The sequence below is a fragment of the Trichomycterus rosablanca genome, chromosome 14, assembly GCF_030014385.1.
Source record: "Trichomycterus rosablanca isolate fTriRos1 chromosome 14, fTriRos1.hap1, whole genome shotgun sequence".
Taxonomy (NCBI): domain Eukaryota; kingdom Metazoa; phylum Chordata; class Actinopteri; order Siluriformes; family Trichomycteridae; genus Trichomycterus; species Trichomycterus rosablanca.
The window spans coordinates 18,041,568-18,060,695 of record NC_086001.1 but is presented as its reverse complement, the minus strand read 5'-3'; the positions used below and the strand labels follow the sequence as shown (position 1 = coordinate 18,060,695).

General features: G+C 40.1%; 1 protein-coding gene across 1 annotated transcript; it reads right to left on the bottom strand.

The window, feature by feature from the left end:
- Positions 1-16,159: 16,159 nt before the first annotated feature.
- LOC134326157 (zinc finger protein 665-like) lies at positions 16,160-18,874 on the bottom strand. Its single transcript, XM_063008358.1, has 2 exons — positions 18,743-18,874; positions 16,160-17,960 (listed from the first exon to the last, which is right to left on the bottom strand). Exons 1-2 carry the CDS (start codon positions 18,872-18,874, stop codon positions 16,662-16,664), a joined length of 1,431 nt encoding a protein of 476 aa, XP_062864428.1. The 3' UTR covers positions 16,160-16,661.
- Positions 18,875-19,128: the final 254 nt, after the last annotated feature.

Here is a 19,128-nt window from a genome sequence, read left to right as displayed (position 1 = left end):
TATAACATTATAAATACTCAAATACATTTATAACATTATAAATAATAAAATACATTCATAACATTATAAATAATAAATACATTTATAACATTATAAATAATCAAATACATTTATAACATTATAAATAATCAAATACATTTATAACATTATAAATAATCAAACATATTTACAACATTATAAATAATCAAATATATTCATAACATTATAAATAATCAAATACATTTATAACATTATAATCAAATACATTTATATTATTATGAATAATAAATACATTTATAACATTATAAATAATCAAATACATTCAGAACATTAAAAATAATCAAATACATTTAGAACATTATAATCAAATCCATTTATAACATTATAAATAATCAAATCCATTTATAACATTATAAATAATCAAATCCATTTATAACATTACAAGCTTTCACTGTATGATGCTTCATCCCAGGTTCCTCTGATTCTATTCAATCCAAATCTTATTTTACTCAAGATAAAAAATATCTTACTGAGTTCATCTTTATCTTCAGGTTCTTCCTTCTTCACAGGCTTCATCTGGAAACCTCCACACTGTTGGTCCTCTGGGGTGAGGTGTTCCTCAGAGGTGACGTGTTCCACAGGGATCGAGGTTCCTTCACCTGAAATTTCTTTGTTTTGTGAAAGAAGAAAAAAAAGTTTGTTATTGTTGGTAATAACGACCAACTTCTTTATTAAGCACTTAAGTTAGAACTAACAGACACGTACTTCTATACTATCTGTCAAAAAACACGACCTACAAACCTTTGTTCAAACAGGGTTTCAGCAGATTTAATAATAATACAACCCTAAATCAGAAAAAGTTGGGACAGTATGGAAAAAGCCAACTAATAATATAAACACAGACTTTGACTTTTATTTGATGTCAGACATGAAGCTGAGATGTTTCATCTTTTATCTGCTCAACTTCATTTCATTTATTAATAAACATCCATTCCTGCATTTCAGGCCTGCAACACATTCTAAAAAAAGTTGGGACTGTTCTCTACTGGGACAGGTCAGGACTGCAGGCAGGCCGGTCCAGTACCTATACCCTCTTCTTCCACTGCCACGCCTATGTAATATGTGCAGCAGGTGGTTTTGCATTGTCTTGTTAAAAAATGCTAGCCGGTCAGGTGGCGCAGCGATAAAAACACACGCTGCAACCAGAGCCGGATTTCAAGTACATCGTATCGAATCCAGTTCTGCCTTGCCGGCTTGAGGCTGAGTGGCTGTATGAGCAACGATTGGCCGGTTGTTCAGTTGGGGGGCGGGACAAAGAGCCGGATGTGGGTCTCTCTCTGTCAGAATGCGATCACAAGCTCTGCTGGCTAATTAGAGGCACCTGCACAGAGATGAGGAAAGAGTGCTCTTAGGGCGTGTCTCTCCACACGCAACGCTAGGTGGCACAACACTCATCAATGTGTGGGTGGCAAAACTGCATCCGGCTTGCTGCTCATATGTCATAGGGGATGTGGGTTAGCTTCGATCTCCTCGGTCAGGGCAGGGTTCGGCATAGACAGAGAGGAAGCACGATGCAAATTGGACAATTGGACGCTGATGGAACTGATGAAGAGCTGATGAAGGTGATGAAGAGCTTCTGTGGTGGTGTTTGCCTTTATGTAAACAAAACATGGTACATGGACTCTGCCATAGTTAATACCTACTGCTCTGCTGACCTGGAATACCTGGTTATAACGTGTAGACTCTTATAACCAGGTATTATAACCACCAGAGTTTTCCTGCATTGTTACTGCTGCAGTTTATATCCCTCCAGATGCTAATGCTAACACAGCTATAAAAGACCTTTGTGAACCCAGATGGAGTCTTTATTGTTTCTGGAGACTTTAATCACTGAAGTTTAAGAGCTGGACTTCCAAAGTTTCATCAGAAGGGGACTAAAAATTTTGGACCAAGTTTACACAAATGTAGCTGATGCCTACAAAGCTACACCCCTCCCCCACCTGGGTCAGTCTGATCACCAGTCTTTGTTCCTGCTCCCCAAGTACACCCCAGTCACCAGACGTCTGAGACCCACAATGAGGACAGTTAAGATCTGGATGGAAGGTGCAGACTCATCTTTTCAGGACCATCAGCACAAACAATCACGTATATATTGAATATATCAGCTTATATACTCGACTTTATTTCTTCTCATTCCTTACCCAATCATTCAGCCACTTGTATTCACCTGGCATTACTCTGTAATTATATACTAGTGTAAACACGGTACAGTCAGCATGATCTGTTTAATCTTCTTTATCTTCTGTCTCCTCATTTCACTCACCTGCTCACTTACGCACTAAATATACAAAAATATTACAAGACATTAAGACACGACCAAAGTAGGAGAAATGATTTTGCTCAAGTCTTACTGAGTTCATCTTTATCTTCAGGTTCTTCTTTCTTCACAGGCTTCATCTGGAAACCTCCACACTGTTGGTCCTCTGAGAAGAGCAGTTCCACAGAAGCCACAAGTTCTGCAGGGATTAAAGTGACTTCACCTGAAATTCATCAATATGAGAAGAAGAATCTCAACAACTGGAGGAAACTGAAGGTTGTGGGTTTGGTTTTCTAATCATAAATAAATCCTAGTTAGATTAAAACTTAAATCCAGACTGGAGTGTAGCAGCACAGGACAGTACAGTACAGTACAGTACAGGTTGTAATCCCACTATCCACTGTCTCTTATTATTTCTACTGATTAGTGACTCCAATACTAACCACACTGTACTGTACCATACTGTAATGTACCATACTGTACTGTACCACACTGTACCATACTGCACTGTACCACACTGTGCTGTACCATACTGTACTGTACTACACTGTACTGTACAACACTGTACTGTACAACACTGTACTGTACCACACTGTACTGTACCATACTGTACTGTACCACACTGTACTGTACCATACTGTACTGTACTATACTGTACTGTACTACACTGTACTGTACCATACTGTACTGTACCATACTGTACTGTACTGTACCATACCAGGGCTCTAGACTAACGTTTTGCACTGGTTGCACTGGTGCGCCTAACTTTTTTTCTTAGGTGCACCAGCACAAAAGTTAGGTGCACCCAAATTTTCGACCGCATCGCATTTAACACCGCAGTTTTACAGGTTCACTTTGTTTTTTTTTAATCACTGTCCATACAGGCAATATTGACTTGTAAATAACTAACAATCTGGTCAACATGGCCTCGTCTGATGATCTGTTTGCTGCTGCCTGCCACTAAAAGGCAGTGGGGAGAGGGGACACTTGGGCAGTGCATTTATCGCCACATGTAATGTTTTATAGATGCATTGGGCTTTTTCAGCCTTTCAATTCGAAATGTATTAGAACCAGTCACAAATATACTATTGCCGGCCAATGTCTTCCCATGCTCTTTACAGTTAATTATAGTATTATAGACTAATTATAGCACACTTATAAAAATTATAAAAATAATAATAGAGTAAATGTGTATGTGTGTATATCTATTTATATGTGTGTGTATATTTAAAATTATATGTATATGTTTGTGTGTGTGTGTGTGTGTGTGTGTGTGTATGGGGCTCTAGAGTGTTAGAGTGTAATCTTAAATGCAGTGCATTATATTATCGGCTTTACTGGATCTTTTACACAGATTCCCAAAATCGCTTGCGGTGCACTCACTGCGTATTTTGACTACATGTATTGTAATATATTATGGTCTTTTAGTTATTTTTATATTTTACTTAACGAAAACATTGTCGTGTTTTTACTTTCACTATCGCCGCACTTTACCGCTAGCATTAGCTACTTGCTACTGTAGAGGGTCGGCTCACCTAGCCGCTGTCCGGTGGGGATGCTGCGGGTCTTTTGCTGTGCGGTGGTGGAGGTGTGGGAATAAAGGCACACGACAGGGTAGTCACTTTAACTGTTTAGTCAGGACTTAAGTGAGCGTTACGACACTTTACACCGCCGAGCTCCAGAACCCGAACTTCCATTCTGGAACATCCGGCAAGTCTCATATACAAAACTAAACTTACTGCAGAACGTCCGAACGCACGTGTATAAACCTGGTGCTGCATTCTGATTGGCTGAGCTGAATGTCGCTCACATATCACCGCTACAATATTGTCCCGCCCTTCACCATCTCTGATTGGTTTAGACCATGATATTGGCCTAATGTGTGTCTGTTGTTTTTTTTTCCATCGGACGCCTGGTCGCGCCGGTGCGACCTAAGATTTTTTTTAGTCGCACCATTGAGAAAATAGGTCGCATGTGCGACCAAATTGGTCGCACTCTAGAGCCCTGCATACTGTACTGTACCACACTGTACTGTACCACACTGTACCATACTGTACTGTACTACACTGTACTGTACCATACTGTACTGTACCACACTGTACTGTACCATACTGCACTGTACCATACTGTACCATACTGCACTGTACCATACTGTACTGTACCATACTGTACCATACTGTACTGTACCATACTGTACTGTACCATACTGTACCATACTGTACCACACTGTACTGTACCATACTGTACTGTACCACACTGTACTGTACCATACTGTACTGTACCATACTGCACTGTACCATACTGTACCATACTGTACTGTACCATACTGCACTGTACCATACTGTACCATACTGTACTGTACCACACTGAACTGTACCACACTGTACTGTACCACTGTACTGTACCATACTGTACTGTACCACACTGTACTGTACCATACTGTACCACTGTACTGTACCATACTGTACTGTACCATACTGTACTGTACCATACTGTACCACACTGTACTGTACCACTGTACTGTACCATACTGTACTGTACCACACTGTACTGTACCATACTGTACTGTACCACACTGTACTGTACCATACTGCACTGTACCATACTGTACCATACTGTACTGTACCATACTGTACTGTACCATACTGTACCATACTGTACTGTACCATACTGTACCATACTGTACTGTACCACACTGTACTGTACCATACTGTACTGTACCACACTGTACTGTACCATACTGTACTGTACCATACTGCACTGTACCATACTGTACCATACTGTACTGTACCATACTGCACTGTACCATACTGTACCATACTGTACTGTACCACACTGAACTGTACCACACTGTACTGTACCACTGTACTGTACCATACTGTACTGTACCACACTGTACTGTACCATACTGTACCACTGTACTGTACCATACTGTACTGTACCATACTGTACCACACTGTACTGTACCACTGTACTGTACCATACTGTACTGTACCACACTGTACTGTACCATACTGTACTGTACCACACTGTACTGTACCATACTGTACTGTACCAAACTGCACTGTACCATACTGTACTGTACCACACTGAACTGTACCACACTGTACTGTACCACTGTACTGTACCATACTGTACTGTACCACACTGTACTGTACCACACTGTACTGTACCATACTGTACTGTACTACACTGTACTGTACCATACTGTACTGTACCACACTGTACTGTACCATACTGTACTGTACCATACTGCACTGTACCATACTGTACCACACTGAACTGTACCACACTGTACTGTACCATACTGTACTGTACCCCACTGTACTGTACCACACTGTACTGTACCATACTGTACTGTACCACACTGTACTGTACCACTGTACTGTACCATACTGTACTGTACCATACTGTACTGTACCATACTGTACCACACTGTACTGTACTGTACCACACTGTACTGTACCACTGTACTGTAGCATACCATACTGTACCATACTGTACCACACTGTACTGTACCACACTGTACTGTACTGTACCATACTGTACTGTACCATACTGTACTGTACCATACTGTACTGTACCACACTGTACTGTACCATACTGCACTGTACCACACTGAACTGTACCATACTGCACTGTACCACACTGTACTGTACCATACTGCACTGTACCACATTGAACTGTACCATACTGTACTGTACCATACTGTACTGTACCACACTGAACCAGGGCTCTAGAGTGCGACCAATTTGGTCGCACGTGCGACCTAATTTCTCAATGGTGCGACTAAAAAAAATCTTAGGTCGCACCGGTGCGACCAGCCGTTCGAGGGGGGAAAAGAATCTCCGCGACTGAAAGTTTCCCTGTGGTTCAACAGCAGGCACACATTAGGCTCATATTGTGGTCTAAACCAATCAGAGCTAGTAAAGGGCGGGCCCTCTGATTGGCCGGGCGGGACCTCCCCTCTGATTGGCCGTGCGTGTGCTGCAGTCGGACAGAGAGAGGTGAGTAGCCTAAACCCGCCAGATAAAGAGTGGATGTAGCCGCGGATGACGAGAGAAGATGAAAAGAACGATTGACAACTTCTTCGTTAAGAATGTAAAGTTAAGGTCTGATCCATCCGAAAATCATAACCAATTCTCTGACACGGAGCCATCAATCTCCCAGGTTATGTCAAGCCCTGGTCCGGAGACAGCATCAGATAATGAGCCACATACGATCGACTCCGAGCCAGAGCCCACTAAAATTAAAAGGGGGAAAGTGTATACATTTCGAAGCGAGTGGCTTGACCAGTTTCCCTGGCTAAGATACAGTAAAGCCGACAATATAATGAACTGCATTTACTGTAAAGAGTGTGGGAAGACCATGGCCGGCAATAGTACATTTGTCACTGGTTCCAAAACATTTCGAGTTGAAACGCTGAAAAAGCACAATGCTTCTACAAAACATATAACATGCCGCGATAAATGCACTGCCAAAGTGTCCCCTCTCCCCGCTGCCTTTCAGCGGCAGGCAGCAGCAAACAGATCTTTAGAGGAGGCCGAGATGATAATCAAGTTTAACGTTGCCTACAATATTGCAAAAGAAGAACTTCCCTTTACTAAGTTCAAGTCCGAAATAATTCTTCAAAAGAAAAATGGCTTGAACGTAAACCCGACGTACAGCAATGATGTCGCGTGCGCCCAATTTATAGGAGTCATCGCAGATACATTGAAAAACAAGACATCTGTGCAAATTGCGAACAGTGCGTACGTCGCATTCCTGATCGATGGAGACACAGACATCGCCACAAAGGAATGCGTCATTGTGTACGGTCGTATCTTGAGGAGAGAAAGACCGGTGAATTTACTGATTGGACACATTGAGGTCGAGCATGCCAATGCCCAAGGTAAGCCATGTCATGTCATGTAGCCTATGTCAATAATATGCTTACCGTCTCGTTACTGCATTAACCATATGTAATATTCTTATTATTGAAAATTAAAACGTGCAAAATTAAAAAATAAATATAATAAAATGAAAAATAAAAAGTAGATTGCATTATAAACTCTTGATATGGGAAGTAAATGGTATTATCTTTTGTATTGGTTTAATTAGGAATTTATGCTGCCTCAAAGAAAGCATTTGCTGCTCTTGGGGACCAGTGCAGTAACTGGCTGGAGAAAATAATTGCTTTGGGTGCTGATGGTGCTGCTGTTAATATGGGCAGCAAAGGGGGTGTCATAGCCCTTCTGCAGCAAGAGGCAGGTGACCACATTGTGCCTTTCCACTGTATGCCTCATAGGTAAGACCAGAAGATAAGGTATGACTAAAGTCACTGTGCATTATTTTCTTTTATAAAGCAGATGTATCTACATTTAAAATTTGTCTTCTTTTCAGATTGGAATTGGCAATGTTGTCAGTGCAGAGGGACAATCCAATGATGGGGCAATTGTATGACCTTCTACATTTAATTTGGAAGACATACCATTTCAGCCCAAAATCAATGAGAGAGCTCAGGGTCATTGGGGCTGAATGTGCTGATGCCCAGTGGGGTGAAGGGGACAAGGTGGCTCCCACATGTTTCAAGGGCCCTGGAGACCTTTCTTAAACCAGGACAGTTCACTGCTGTGTACTACCATATGGACCATTTGGCAGGCTCCTCTGCCAATGCAGACATTACAGGCCGAGCTACAAAGGCCAGTGCATTCTTTCAAAATATTCCTTTCGTTAGAGGCACTTACGCCATTGTTATTAATTGTATTTTATTTTTTAGGAATTTAGTTTATCAATGTTCTATTATAATGTTCTAATTTTTATTGTTGTATGATACAGGTTAAGAAATCAATGGAAGATGCCACTTTTGTGGCCTTTTGCCATTTTATTGCAGACGTGTTCAGTGGCATTAGTAAGTTTAGCCTTCTACTTCAGAGGAATGAGATCATCCTACCACAGGTAAGGGAGATAAAGTGGGATGTGTAAATTTGAATTGTGTTTGTGGTCATCTTCAGCTGTGTTAATAATACTGCATGGTTATATCTAAACAGGCAGTTTGCGGCCTTGAAAAACTGCTGGTGACCACAGAGGCAATGGTTGCGAGACCCAAGCCTGGTGGAAGACTGTCAGAATTCCTGGCTGACATGAGGCTGCAGAGGAGGCAGCAACAGGAAGAGGGTGAAACGGCAATCTACAAATTCCAGGTATATGTATGGTTCTGTCTCCCATTTAAACAGAGAACAGTCTATTTGTACAAATATTTCTAATATCTAACTCACAATCTCTATTCATGGTTTATGAAACACACAGACAATAACACTAAAAGGAGATGCATCAAAGCTGGCAGAAGATGGTGTTGCTGCCACTAAACTTAAAAAAGTAATGGATGCAACAATCAAATCCACTGTAAAACATCTGAAAGCAAGATTCAGTAGCCTCCTAGGCAAGTGTAGTCACCTGTCTTATAAACACATGTAGATGAGAAATATTGTTACTCATTTACTAAAATGTAGTTGTTCTTACAATAGGGGAGAGTGCTTCTGAGTCTGACACAACCAAGGCTGTCAAATGCTTCAACATTTTCAATCATGATAGCTGGCCAGAGAACCAAGAGGACTTAGTGGACCATGGTGCTGATGACCTTGCATTTCTCTTGGATCACTTTTCCACAGTCCTGAGAAGGTAGCTGGTGGATTACTACAATATTATGTGTGCTGGTGGTAGATATTGTTCACGTGAACACTGATTAGCTGTGTAATCCACATCATTTTCAGAAATGGTGTAAACACTGAGCTTGCAAAAGAAGAGTTTGTAGGCTTGAAGCTGTTAATTGCCAGGATGTTTAAAGACAAGACCTACCTTAGCCTTTGGGAGCTCATGTTGACCAGAGAGCCCTACTGCTCAGAGTACAAGGTCAGTTTTTGTTAATGTTCTTCCTTAAGATTGTGTCAGTTTTGCTATCTAACACACATTGCTTAAATAAATCTCTTGAATGTATTTTTTTCCCCCAGAACATCCTGCACCTAGTACACATTATGATGGTCCTCCCTGTCTCAGCTGCAGTTTGTGAAAGAGGGTTCTCTGCACAGAAGAGGATCAAATCAGACACTAGAGCATCCCTTCATTCAGACACAGTGGAAGATCTGATAAGAATCAGTGTAGAGGGGCCAAGTCTGGAAGATTTTGATGCTAAAGAGAGTGTGGCAAGCTGGTTTAGCCAAGGCCAAAGATCAAGAAGGCCAAACTACAGGAGTTGGCAATCCGAGGGGCATGTGACTGCAATGGAGGATAGTCCATAAGACATTAAGCCATGAGATGTTCAGTTTGAACACTTGCACTTTTAATTTAGATTTTTTTTGTTTCATTTATCTTGAGATGTTTTAAGTTCAGCTCAGTGAAGCACTTTAAGCACCAAAACTTTAAACTTTTAAATTACTTTTTTTTTTGTAAAATTGTGCTTCAAATAAAGAACTTTATGTTGACCAGCTTGTTAGTTAATCATTTACAAGTCAATATTGCCTATATGGACAGCGATTTAAAAAGAAAGTGAACTTGTAAAACTGCGGTGTTAAATGCGATGCGGTCGAAAATTTGGGTGCACCTAACTTTTGTGCTGGTGCACCTAAGAAAAAAAGTTAGGCGCACCAGTGCAACCAGTGCAAAAAGTTAGTCTAGAGCCCTGTGAACTGTACCACACTGTACTGTACCATACTGCACTGTACCACATTGAACTGTACCATACTGCACTGTACCACACTGTACTGTACCACACTGAACTGTACCACACTGAACTGTACCATAGTGCACTGTACCACACTGAACTGTATCATACTGCACTGTACCACATTGAACTGTACCATACTGCACTGTACCACACTGTACTGTACCACACTGAACTGTACCATACTGCACTGTACCACATTGAACTGTACCACACTGTACTGTACCACACTGTACTGTACCACACTGAACTGTACCACACTGTACTGTACTAAACTGTACTGTACCATACTGTACTGTACCACACTGTACTGTACTGTACCATACTGCACTGTACCATACTGTACTGTACCATACTGCACTGTACCATACTGTACCACACTGAACTGTACCACACTGTACTGTACCACTGTACTGTACCACACTGTACTGTACCATACTGTACTGTACCACACTGTACTGTACCACTGTACTATACCATACTGTACTGTACCATACTGTACCACTGTACTGTACCATACTGTACTGTACCACACTGTACTGTACCATACTGTACTGTACCACACTGTACTGTACCACTGTACTGTACCATACTGTACTGTACCATACTGTACTGTACCACACTGTACTGTACCACACTGTACTGTACCACTGTACTGTAGCATACTGTACTGTACCACACTGTACTGTACCATACTGCCCTGTACCATACTGTACTGTACCATACTGCACTGTACCATACTGTACCATACTGTACCATACTGTACTGTACCACAATGAACTGTACCAATGTACTGTACCACACTGTACTGTACCACACTGTACTGTACCATACTGTACTGTACCATACTGCACTGTACCATACTGTACCATACTGTACTGTACCACACTGAACTGTACCACACTGTACTGTACCACTGTACTGTACCATACTGTACCACACTGTACTGTACCATACTGTACTGTACCACACTGTACTGTACCATACTGTACTGTACCATACTGTACTGTACCATACTGTACCACACTGTACTGTACCACTGTACTGTACCACACTGTACTGTACCACACTGTACTGTACCATACTGCACTGTACCATACTGTACCACACTGAGAGATTTGGTTCCCCAATATCTGTGAATGCTGTGCAGGGACGTGAAACCCATGTAAATAAGGAGCCCAAGAAACCGGTAGAATTCATCCGGGGTCACTTCTTCCCATGCCCCATGATGGTTCGCATAAGACGGCCTATTCAGTACAAGCTCCCACCCCTTAGAGTTTGTAAACTGGCAAATCTCGGCAACAATGGTGTACGTGAAAAACAACTTGAAGAAGTCTATTTCACGCAAGTTACTTGTGGCTGACCATACAGCCCTACGCACACTTCCCAGATCTATGCCTACTGGACGAGAAGGATTAAATGGTATGGGCTTTGGTGCTTCTGTGTCTACATCAGCATAGGAAGGAAAGGATACAGAGTCAGGAAAGCGTTTCCGCTTCCTACCTGACATGGGACAAGAAAGACTAACCAAACCCATAAAAGAAAACAAACATTAGTAAAAATCATAATCTCAGTTTGTACTCTTTTGTTAATTTTAACTTTTTGTTGGCAGCCCTGATTGTGTGTGTGGGTGCAAATGCTGACATTTATTGTCAGCATATATGTACACACACACATTTACAAATACACACTATTGGAATACATGCATTTACCGATAGGAGGTTGTTGGTTGATCCCTCTGCTCATCTTGCTCCTCTTCATCCTCTTCTTCCCCTTCATCCAGGAGCTCCATGTCCATGAAGTCCTCCTCTTCAATGGTCATGCCTTCATGATCTTCATCGCTGTCATGTTCAGCAATAAGTCTAAGCTCGTCAGGGCCTAGCCGCTGTCTCCTCTTCAGAGACTCCATAAGGCGTGAATATTGAGCCTTGTCTCCATCCATCTCAGAATAATAAAAGAAAGAGATTACAGTGAATAAAGGTGGTGACAGTGATGTTATTTTAAAAAATAATTACATATATGTAGAATTCAATCACAAATACTCTATATGTTTTTGCCAGAGAAGCTAATGTCCACAGGCTCATGTTTAGAAGTAAACTCAAGTACACTGAACCAATACATATGACAAAAGTTTCTCAAATCTGGCACATGGTTTACACATAAAACAATAATTATCTAAGAGGAGCAATAAATACAAGACAAAACTTGATTCTATGGTTATATTTAAAATGTTGTAAATAGTCAGACTGAAATGTTATGCACCTGTATGCTTTCAAAAAAAGCTTTCAAAAAAAGTTTGATACCATATTTTAGTCCCTTTCAAATATCTCTTGCAATACATTAGAAAATTATGCAACTCTGACAGAAATATTTTATAGATAAAACTATATTTCACTGATACAAGTAAGAATTACCACAGAAAAAAATATATTATGGTAAAAAAAGAAGTTATAAATTGCCCAGACTGACATTTTATCTACCTATATGCACCTATATGGTAGCATAGCATACTTTAGTCTCTTTCAAATAAATGCAGCAATTTTTTAGAAAATGATGCAAATTTGACAGAAATATTTTATAGATAAAATAATATTTCTCTGTTATAAGTACAAATTACCACAGATAAAATATACCATGGAAATAAAGGTTATAAATTGCCCAGACTGACATATTATCCACAACTTTATGCTTTCTGCCTCAGCTTACTTTAGCCAGTCATGCTAAATGCATGCAATGCAAAATGTAATGATATTATGAGCAAAGCTAAGGTGATTTCTAAGCAGACTTTAGACAGTATTGAAGTAAAACAAGTAAGCTATAACTGATTTCAAGATTACATGGATAAAATCTAACTTTGGAGTTTGAGAGCAGCCTTTAGCAGACTTTTCAAACCACATGGCTTCAGGATGTAACAAACAGCTCCGGTAGCTTAGCTTAGCTTAGGTTCACTACTAATCACTTATTTGTGTAAAACTGCTGCATACTTTACAAACTACTAAACAAACGAGACTAAAAAGGTATCTGATAAACTCTCCACACGTATTTATTTCCATCTAGATGGACATAAAAAACATTACAATCGATTCAGAAAGGAGAGCAGAGCACCTGACTGACTAAACTTAGAACCCAACTCTCAGAATCACCTCAGCCTTTCCAAAGCGTAAACACTAATAATATTACAATTTTACCATTAAAGCCAAGTTTTCTGAGTAGAAATGAAAAGTAATAACACTAATAAACAGTTTTAAAATAAATCTTACCTTATTTCACTGACAGAATTTCTCTTTCTGTGTTGTTATCCAGTCGACTGTCTCAGCAGCGCTCCGTGTGAGGGCGGGGCGAATGAAAAAAATAAATTCTCCGCCTTCTCATTAAATATGCAAACCAGCCACGACACAAACCGCTTGACCAATAACATTGCCTTTTAGCCTGGGTTGTCAGCTACCTGGGGCAGTTTTCAGATTTACAATCAGTGATTGGACGGCGGAGATATAAGGCTTCAAGCCATCGAAATTATTGTTTCGAAATTTGAATGGGCCGGCTGTAAAGGGTTAATGGTCAGGACCCCCACAGCACCACCACAGAGCAGGTATTATTTAGGTGGTGGATCATTCTCAGCACTGCAGTGTGAAAGAATAAAGAAAATGAAGTAATTAAAGTGAGTGAGGTAAAACTGTAATCAGGTAGTATAGAGAAGTCTGTACCGTTTACCTCAGCTGCTTCAGGATGCGTCTTAATTTGTTCATGCTTTGTGAAAGCCTTCATAAAATGCTGATGTGAGTTATTTCTCTTGCTAAATGGTTTAATTAAAGTGATGAAGTCTTTATCCAACAATAAATCTGTATTTAAGGTGAGTGTTTTTACAGTGTTTATTTGGAGTAGTGCACTAAGTAGGGAGGGGGCGTCATTTGAGACGAGGCCGATAGTCTCTACTCAAAGTGGCAGACTGAACGAACTGGCAAAGTTAGCTAAGGAAAGAAATGCTCTGAACAAACCTTTTTTGCATTGTGGACATGCTGTTTCTCACATGTATTTCTCACATGCCTTTTTATCCCTTCATTTGTGTTTTTTAAAGCTTTCTCCATTTTGCACGTAATGCTAAACTAATGTTTTTATTTTCCCGGTGGTTGTGATTAGCATTTATTTTAAGGTGAGTTATAGGGCACTAGGACCCAGCAGCACTGTTATTAACAGAGCGATGGTCCTTTATATTTCTGAGCGGTACTGCATGTAAACTCTAGATGTCGCTGTTTTACCACTTTCTAAAATACTCCACACGGACATACCTGTACTGTAAGTGTCAGGACGCTCCCTGGTGTAGTATATCAATAATTTAAACAAAGCGCAACAGTTTAGGGAAGGTCCTTTCCTGTTTTACATGAAGAAAAGTTGATTGAAAGAAACTCCAGTGTCCCAGAGCCCTGACCTCAACTTAACTTGGGATAAAACCTGGGCATTTTTGTCACATCCGGACGTGCACAAATTCCCACATATACACTCCAGAATCTTAATAGTTGTAGCCAAGTGGAGCTTAATGATCCAGTGACACTGACACACTGATATTCAGCCCCGGTTCTGGCTGTGTTGCTTAGGCGGGCAGTGAGAAAATCCAAGGGGAGCAATGCCCACCCCAGTTGCTTTAGTTTCGCCCTAAGCTGGACTCGAATCTAGGGCAGCAAAATATGAGCTCTGCCCACTGCGCTACTCAAACAGCGGAGTAATAAACAGGTTGTTATGCTGATAAACCTGTGCACACATGGCGTCACCAAGATTAGAAGTGAACACCACTTAAAATAATAACTAAACACTTTCTAATTCCCACGGTAGCAGCAGTTTCCTTCTGTTTCATACACATCGACTTGTCTCAGTCTAATCTGCAGCATTTCTCTCCCACTGATAAAAATACGGAACAAAGCGCGTCCCAAAACAGTTAAATTGTGACTATGACTGCAATGGAACAAGTACAAGTGGGTTTGATGTCGACTTTTTTTTATTGTTTTCTTTTTTTAACTCAGTAACAAAAGTTATTTAAAATGTAGCGAATTACAAATCTTAATACAAAACATACGTAAGTAAAAGTAAAATTACAGGTTGTAAAATCTACTTTAAAAAGTACAAGTACATGAAAAAACTACTCAATTACAGTAACACGAGTAAATGTAATTTGTTACTTTCCACCTCTGTATAAGCCAAACTATGAAAATGTGTGAAAAACAAGTATAAGTAACATCTGTGCCAACATATAAAAATAATAATACATTTTATTTATGGGTGCCTTTCAAAACACTCAAGAACACCTTACAATAAAAAACATCAGTACATAATTAATTACACAGATTAAGGGTAGGCGAGTTTAAAGAAATACGTTTAAAGGCATGTTTTGAAACTAGGGATTGAATCAATGGTGCGAATGTCAGGAGGGAGAGAGTTCCAGAGATGTGGGGCAGAGTAGCTAAAAGCTCTAGCTCCCATATGAGGTAGACCAAAAAGGAGAGAGTTACAATAATCAATTCGAGATGTGACCAGGGCATGAACAAGAACATCAGCACTTCTAGGAGAAAGGAATGGACGTAGACGATTTGTGTTACGTAAATGGAAATAAGCAGATCGTGTGATATTGTTAATATGTGCATTAAATGAAAGATTGTGAGTGGAAGGAGAGACGACTGAGTTCTTCATCATCACTGAGAATTTGTTAGATTTAGAGAGAGGAGATTTTGTACCTATAAGAAGAATTTCAGTTTTATCTGCATTTAACTTGAGAAAATTGTAAGAGAACCATGTTCTTAATTCTATTAGACAATCAGAGAGAGATGGAGGAGGAAGAGTAGCCATGAACACAGTGGACAGGTATAGCTCGGTGTCGTCCGCATAACAATAAAATTGAATGCTGTATTTCCTAAAGATACGTCCAATGGGAAGCAGGTAAATTATAAATAGTAGAGGCCCCAGGACAGAGCCCTGAGGGACACCACTAGTAAAAGGACTTACTGTGAACATACTGTACACGTCTAGAAATGTATGAAGAAAACCAATCAAGCACAGTATCACTAAGACCAATATATGCTAGCCGATCCAATACCTTTTTATTTAAATTCATTTCCACTATTAACTGATAGAATTCACTTACATCAGGCTCTTAACCTCCTGGTTCTACCCACCATTCACTCCACTATAGATAATCACATTATTTCCCAGTAATAGTTTAACCTAAATATTTATACTTTTATTATTACTATTTACTTATTAATGTTTACTGTGTAATTATTACCTATTAATTACACAGTATAATTCATTCATTGCTCCATTTCTCCCCAACATTCACTCACTCACTATATTTTATATTTTAGCTTGTTTGGTACAATCTGATGAGTCACACTTGTGTCCAAGTGCTGATAAATGAGCAAAGCAGCTCCAATACTGAGAGCATCATTTCTGTAAAATGTGAATGTGCTGGTGTCTTTTGAGATGACTCTGTGTATTAAAACTCTTCCCACGCTGTGAGCACTGATATGATTTCTCTCCAGTGTGAATGTGCTGGTGTTTTATCAGATTAATTTGTATATTAAAACTCTTTCCACACTGTGAGCACTGATATGGTTTCTCTCCACTGTGAATACGCTGGTGTATTTTTAACTCACTCTTTGTATTAAAACTCTTTCCACACTATGAGCACTGATATGGTTTCTCTCCAGTGTGAATGCGCTGGTGTGTTTTGAGATTACTCTGTCCATTAAAACTCTTTCCACACTGTGAGCACTGATATGGTTTCTCTCCAGTGTGAATGCGCTGATGTATTTTAAGAGCACTCTGTATATTAAAACTCTTTCCACACTGTGAGCAATGATATGGTTTCTCTCCAGTGTGAATGCGCTGGTGTGTTTTGAGATGACTCTGTCCATTAAAACTCTTTCCACACTGTGAGCAATGATACGGTTTCTCTCCAGTGTGAATGCGCCGGTGTTTTTTAAGATTACTCTGTATATTAAAACTCTTTCCACATTGTGAGCACTGATACGGTTTCTCTCCAGTGTGAATGCGCTGGTGTATTTTGAGATGACTCTGTCTATTAAAATTCTTTCTACACTGTAAGCACTGATATGGTTTCTCTCCAGTGTGAATGCGCTGGTGTATTTTGAGATGACTCTGTCCATTAAAACTCTTTCCACACTGTGAGCACTGATATGGTTTCTCTCCAGTGTGAATACGCTGGTGTATTTTGAGATGACTCTGTCCATTAAAACTCTTTCCACACTGTGAGCACTGATATGGTTTCTCTCCAGTGTGAATGCGCTGGTGTGTTTTGAGATCACTCTGTCCATTAAAACTTTTTCCACACTGTGAGCACTGATATGGTTTCTCTCCAGTGTGAATGCGCTGGTGTTTTTTGAGATTACTTTGTATATTAAAACTCTTTCCACACTGTGAACACTGATATGGTTTCTCTCCAGTGTGAATGCGCTGGTGTATTTTGAGATGACTCTGTCTATTAAAATGCTTTCCACACTGTGAGCACTGATATGGTTTCTCTCCAGTGTGAATACGCTGGTGTATTTTGAGATGACTCTGTCCATTAAAACTCTTTCCACACTGTGAGCACTGATATGGTTTCTCTCCAGTGTGAATGCGCTGTTGTGTTTTGAGATCACTCTGACCAATAAAACCCTTTCCACACTGTGAGCACTGATATGGTTTCTCTCCAGTGTGAATTCGCTGGTGTGTTTTGAGATCACTCTGTCCATTAAAACTTTTTCCACACTGTGAGCACTGATATGGTTTCTCTCCAGTGTGAATGCGTTGGTGTTTTTTGAGATTACTCTGTATATTAAAACTCTTTCCACACTGTGAGCACTGATATGGTTTCTCTCCAGTGTGAATGCGCTGGTGTATTTTGAGATGACTCTGTCTATTAAAATGCTTTCCACACTGTGAGCACTGATATGGTTTCTCTCCAGTGTGAATGCGCTGGTGTATTTTGAGTACACTCTGGAACCTGAAGCTCTTCCCACACTGTGAGCAGACGTTTCCTTCTTCCTGTGTGGGACTGAGAGAGGTGTTAATGCTGACAGTACCAGAGGACGTTTGCTGATTACTGGAGCTTCTGGTGGGCGTCAGATCCTCATGTTCAGTCTTAATCTTCACCAGAGTCTCATATTTATCATGGTTGCAGCTCTTGATGTGATTGTGGAGCTGATTTTGGGTTGTAGAGGAACGTGGACACGAGGAGCAGCAGAAATCCTTGTTCAGTTCTGAAGCAGAAAATAATCAAATACATTTATAACATTATAAATAATCAAATACATTTAAAACATTATAAATAATCAAATACATTTATAACATTATAAATAATCAAATACATTTATAACATTATAAATAATCAAATACATTTAAAACATTATAAATAATAAATACATTTATAACATTATAAATAATCAAATACATTTATAACATTATAAATAATGAAATACATTTATAACATTATAAATAATCAAATACATGTATTGTCACACTTTGAGCCTTTGTGTGTGCTCCTGAGGTGCCACGCCCCCCTCTCCATGAGCACACTCTGTCTCCTGCCACACCCCATTCCTGATTGGCTCTTCTGGGCTAATTAGCTCCAGCTGCTCCTAATAAAAGGAGGCAGCTTCTCTACAGACTCTGAGAACTATTGAACTGAACTTGGTTTATGGTGGAACTATTTTGGTTTGGACTTCTGTTTGCCTCCTGTGTTTGCCTCCTGTGTTTGCCTCCTGTGTTTGCCTCCTGTGCTTGCCTCCTGTGCTTGCCTCCTGTGCTTGCCTCCTGTGCTTGCCTCCTGTGCTTGCCTCCTGTGCTTGCCTCCTGTGCTTGCCTCCTGTGCTTAGCTCTTGATTAGCCATGTTCCTAGCTCTTGTTTAGCCATGTTCCAAGCTCTTGTTTAACCCTGTTCCTAGCTCTTGATTAGCCATGTTCCTAGCTTATGTTACTAGCCATGTGCTTAGCTTATGTTACTAGCCATGTGCTTAGCTTGTGTTACTAGCCATGTGCTTAGCCTGTGTTACTATGTAAATAGCACTTGTCTTCATTAATAAATATATTCTTGCTTTAGTTCACATCTCTGCGTGTGTCCACCCCTCTGTCTTTGCCTTAGGCC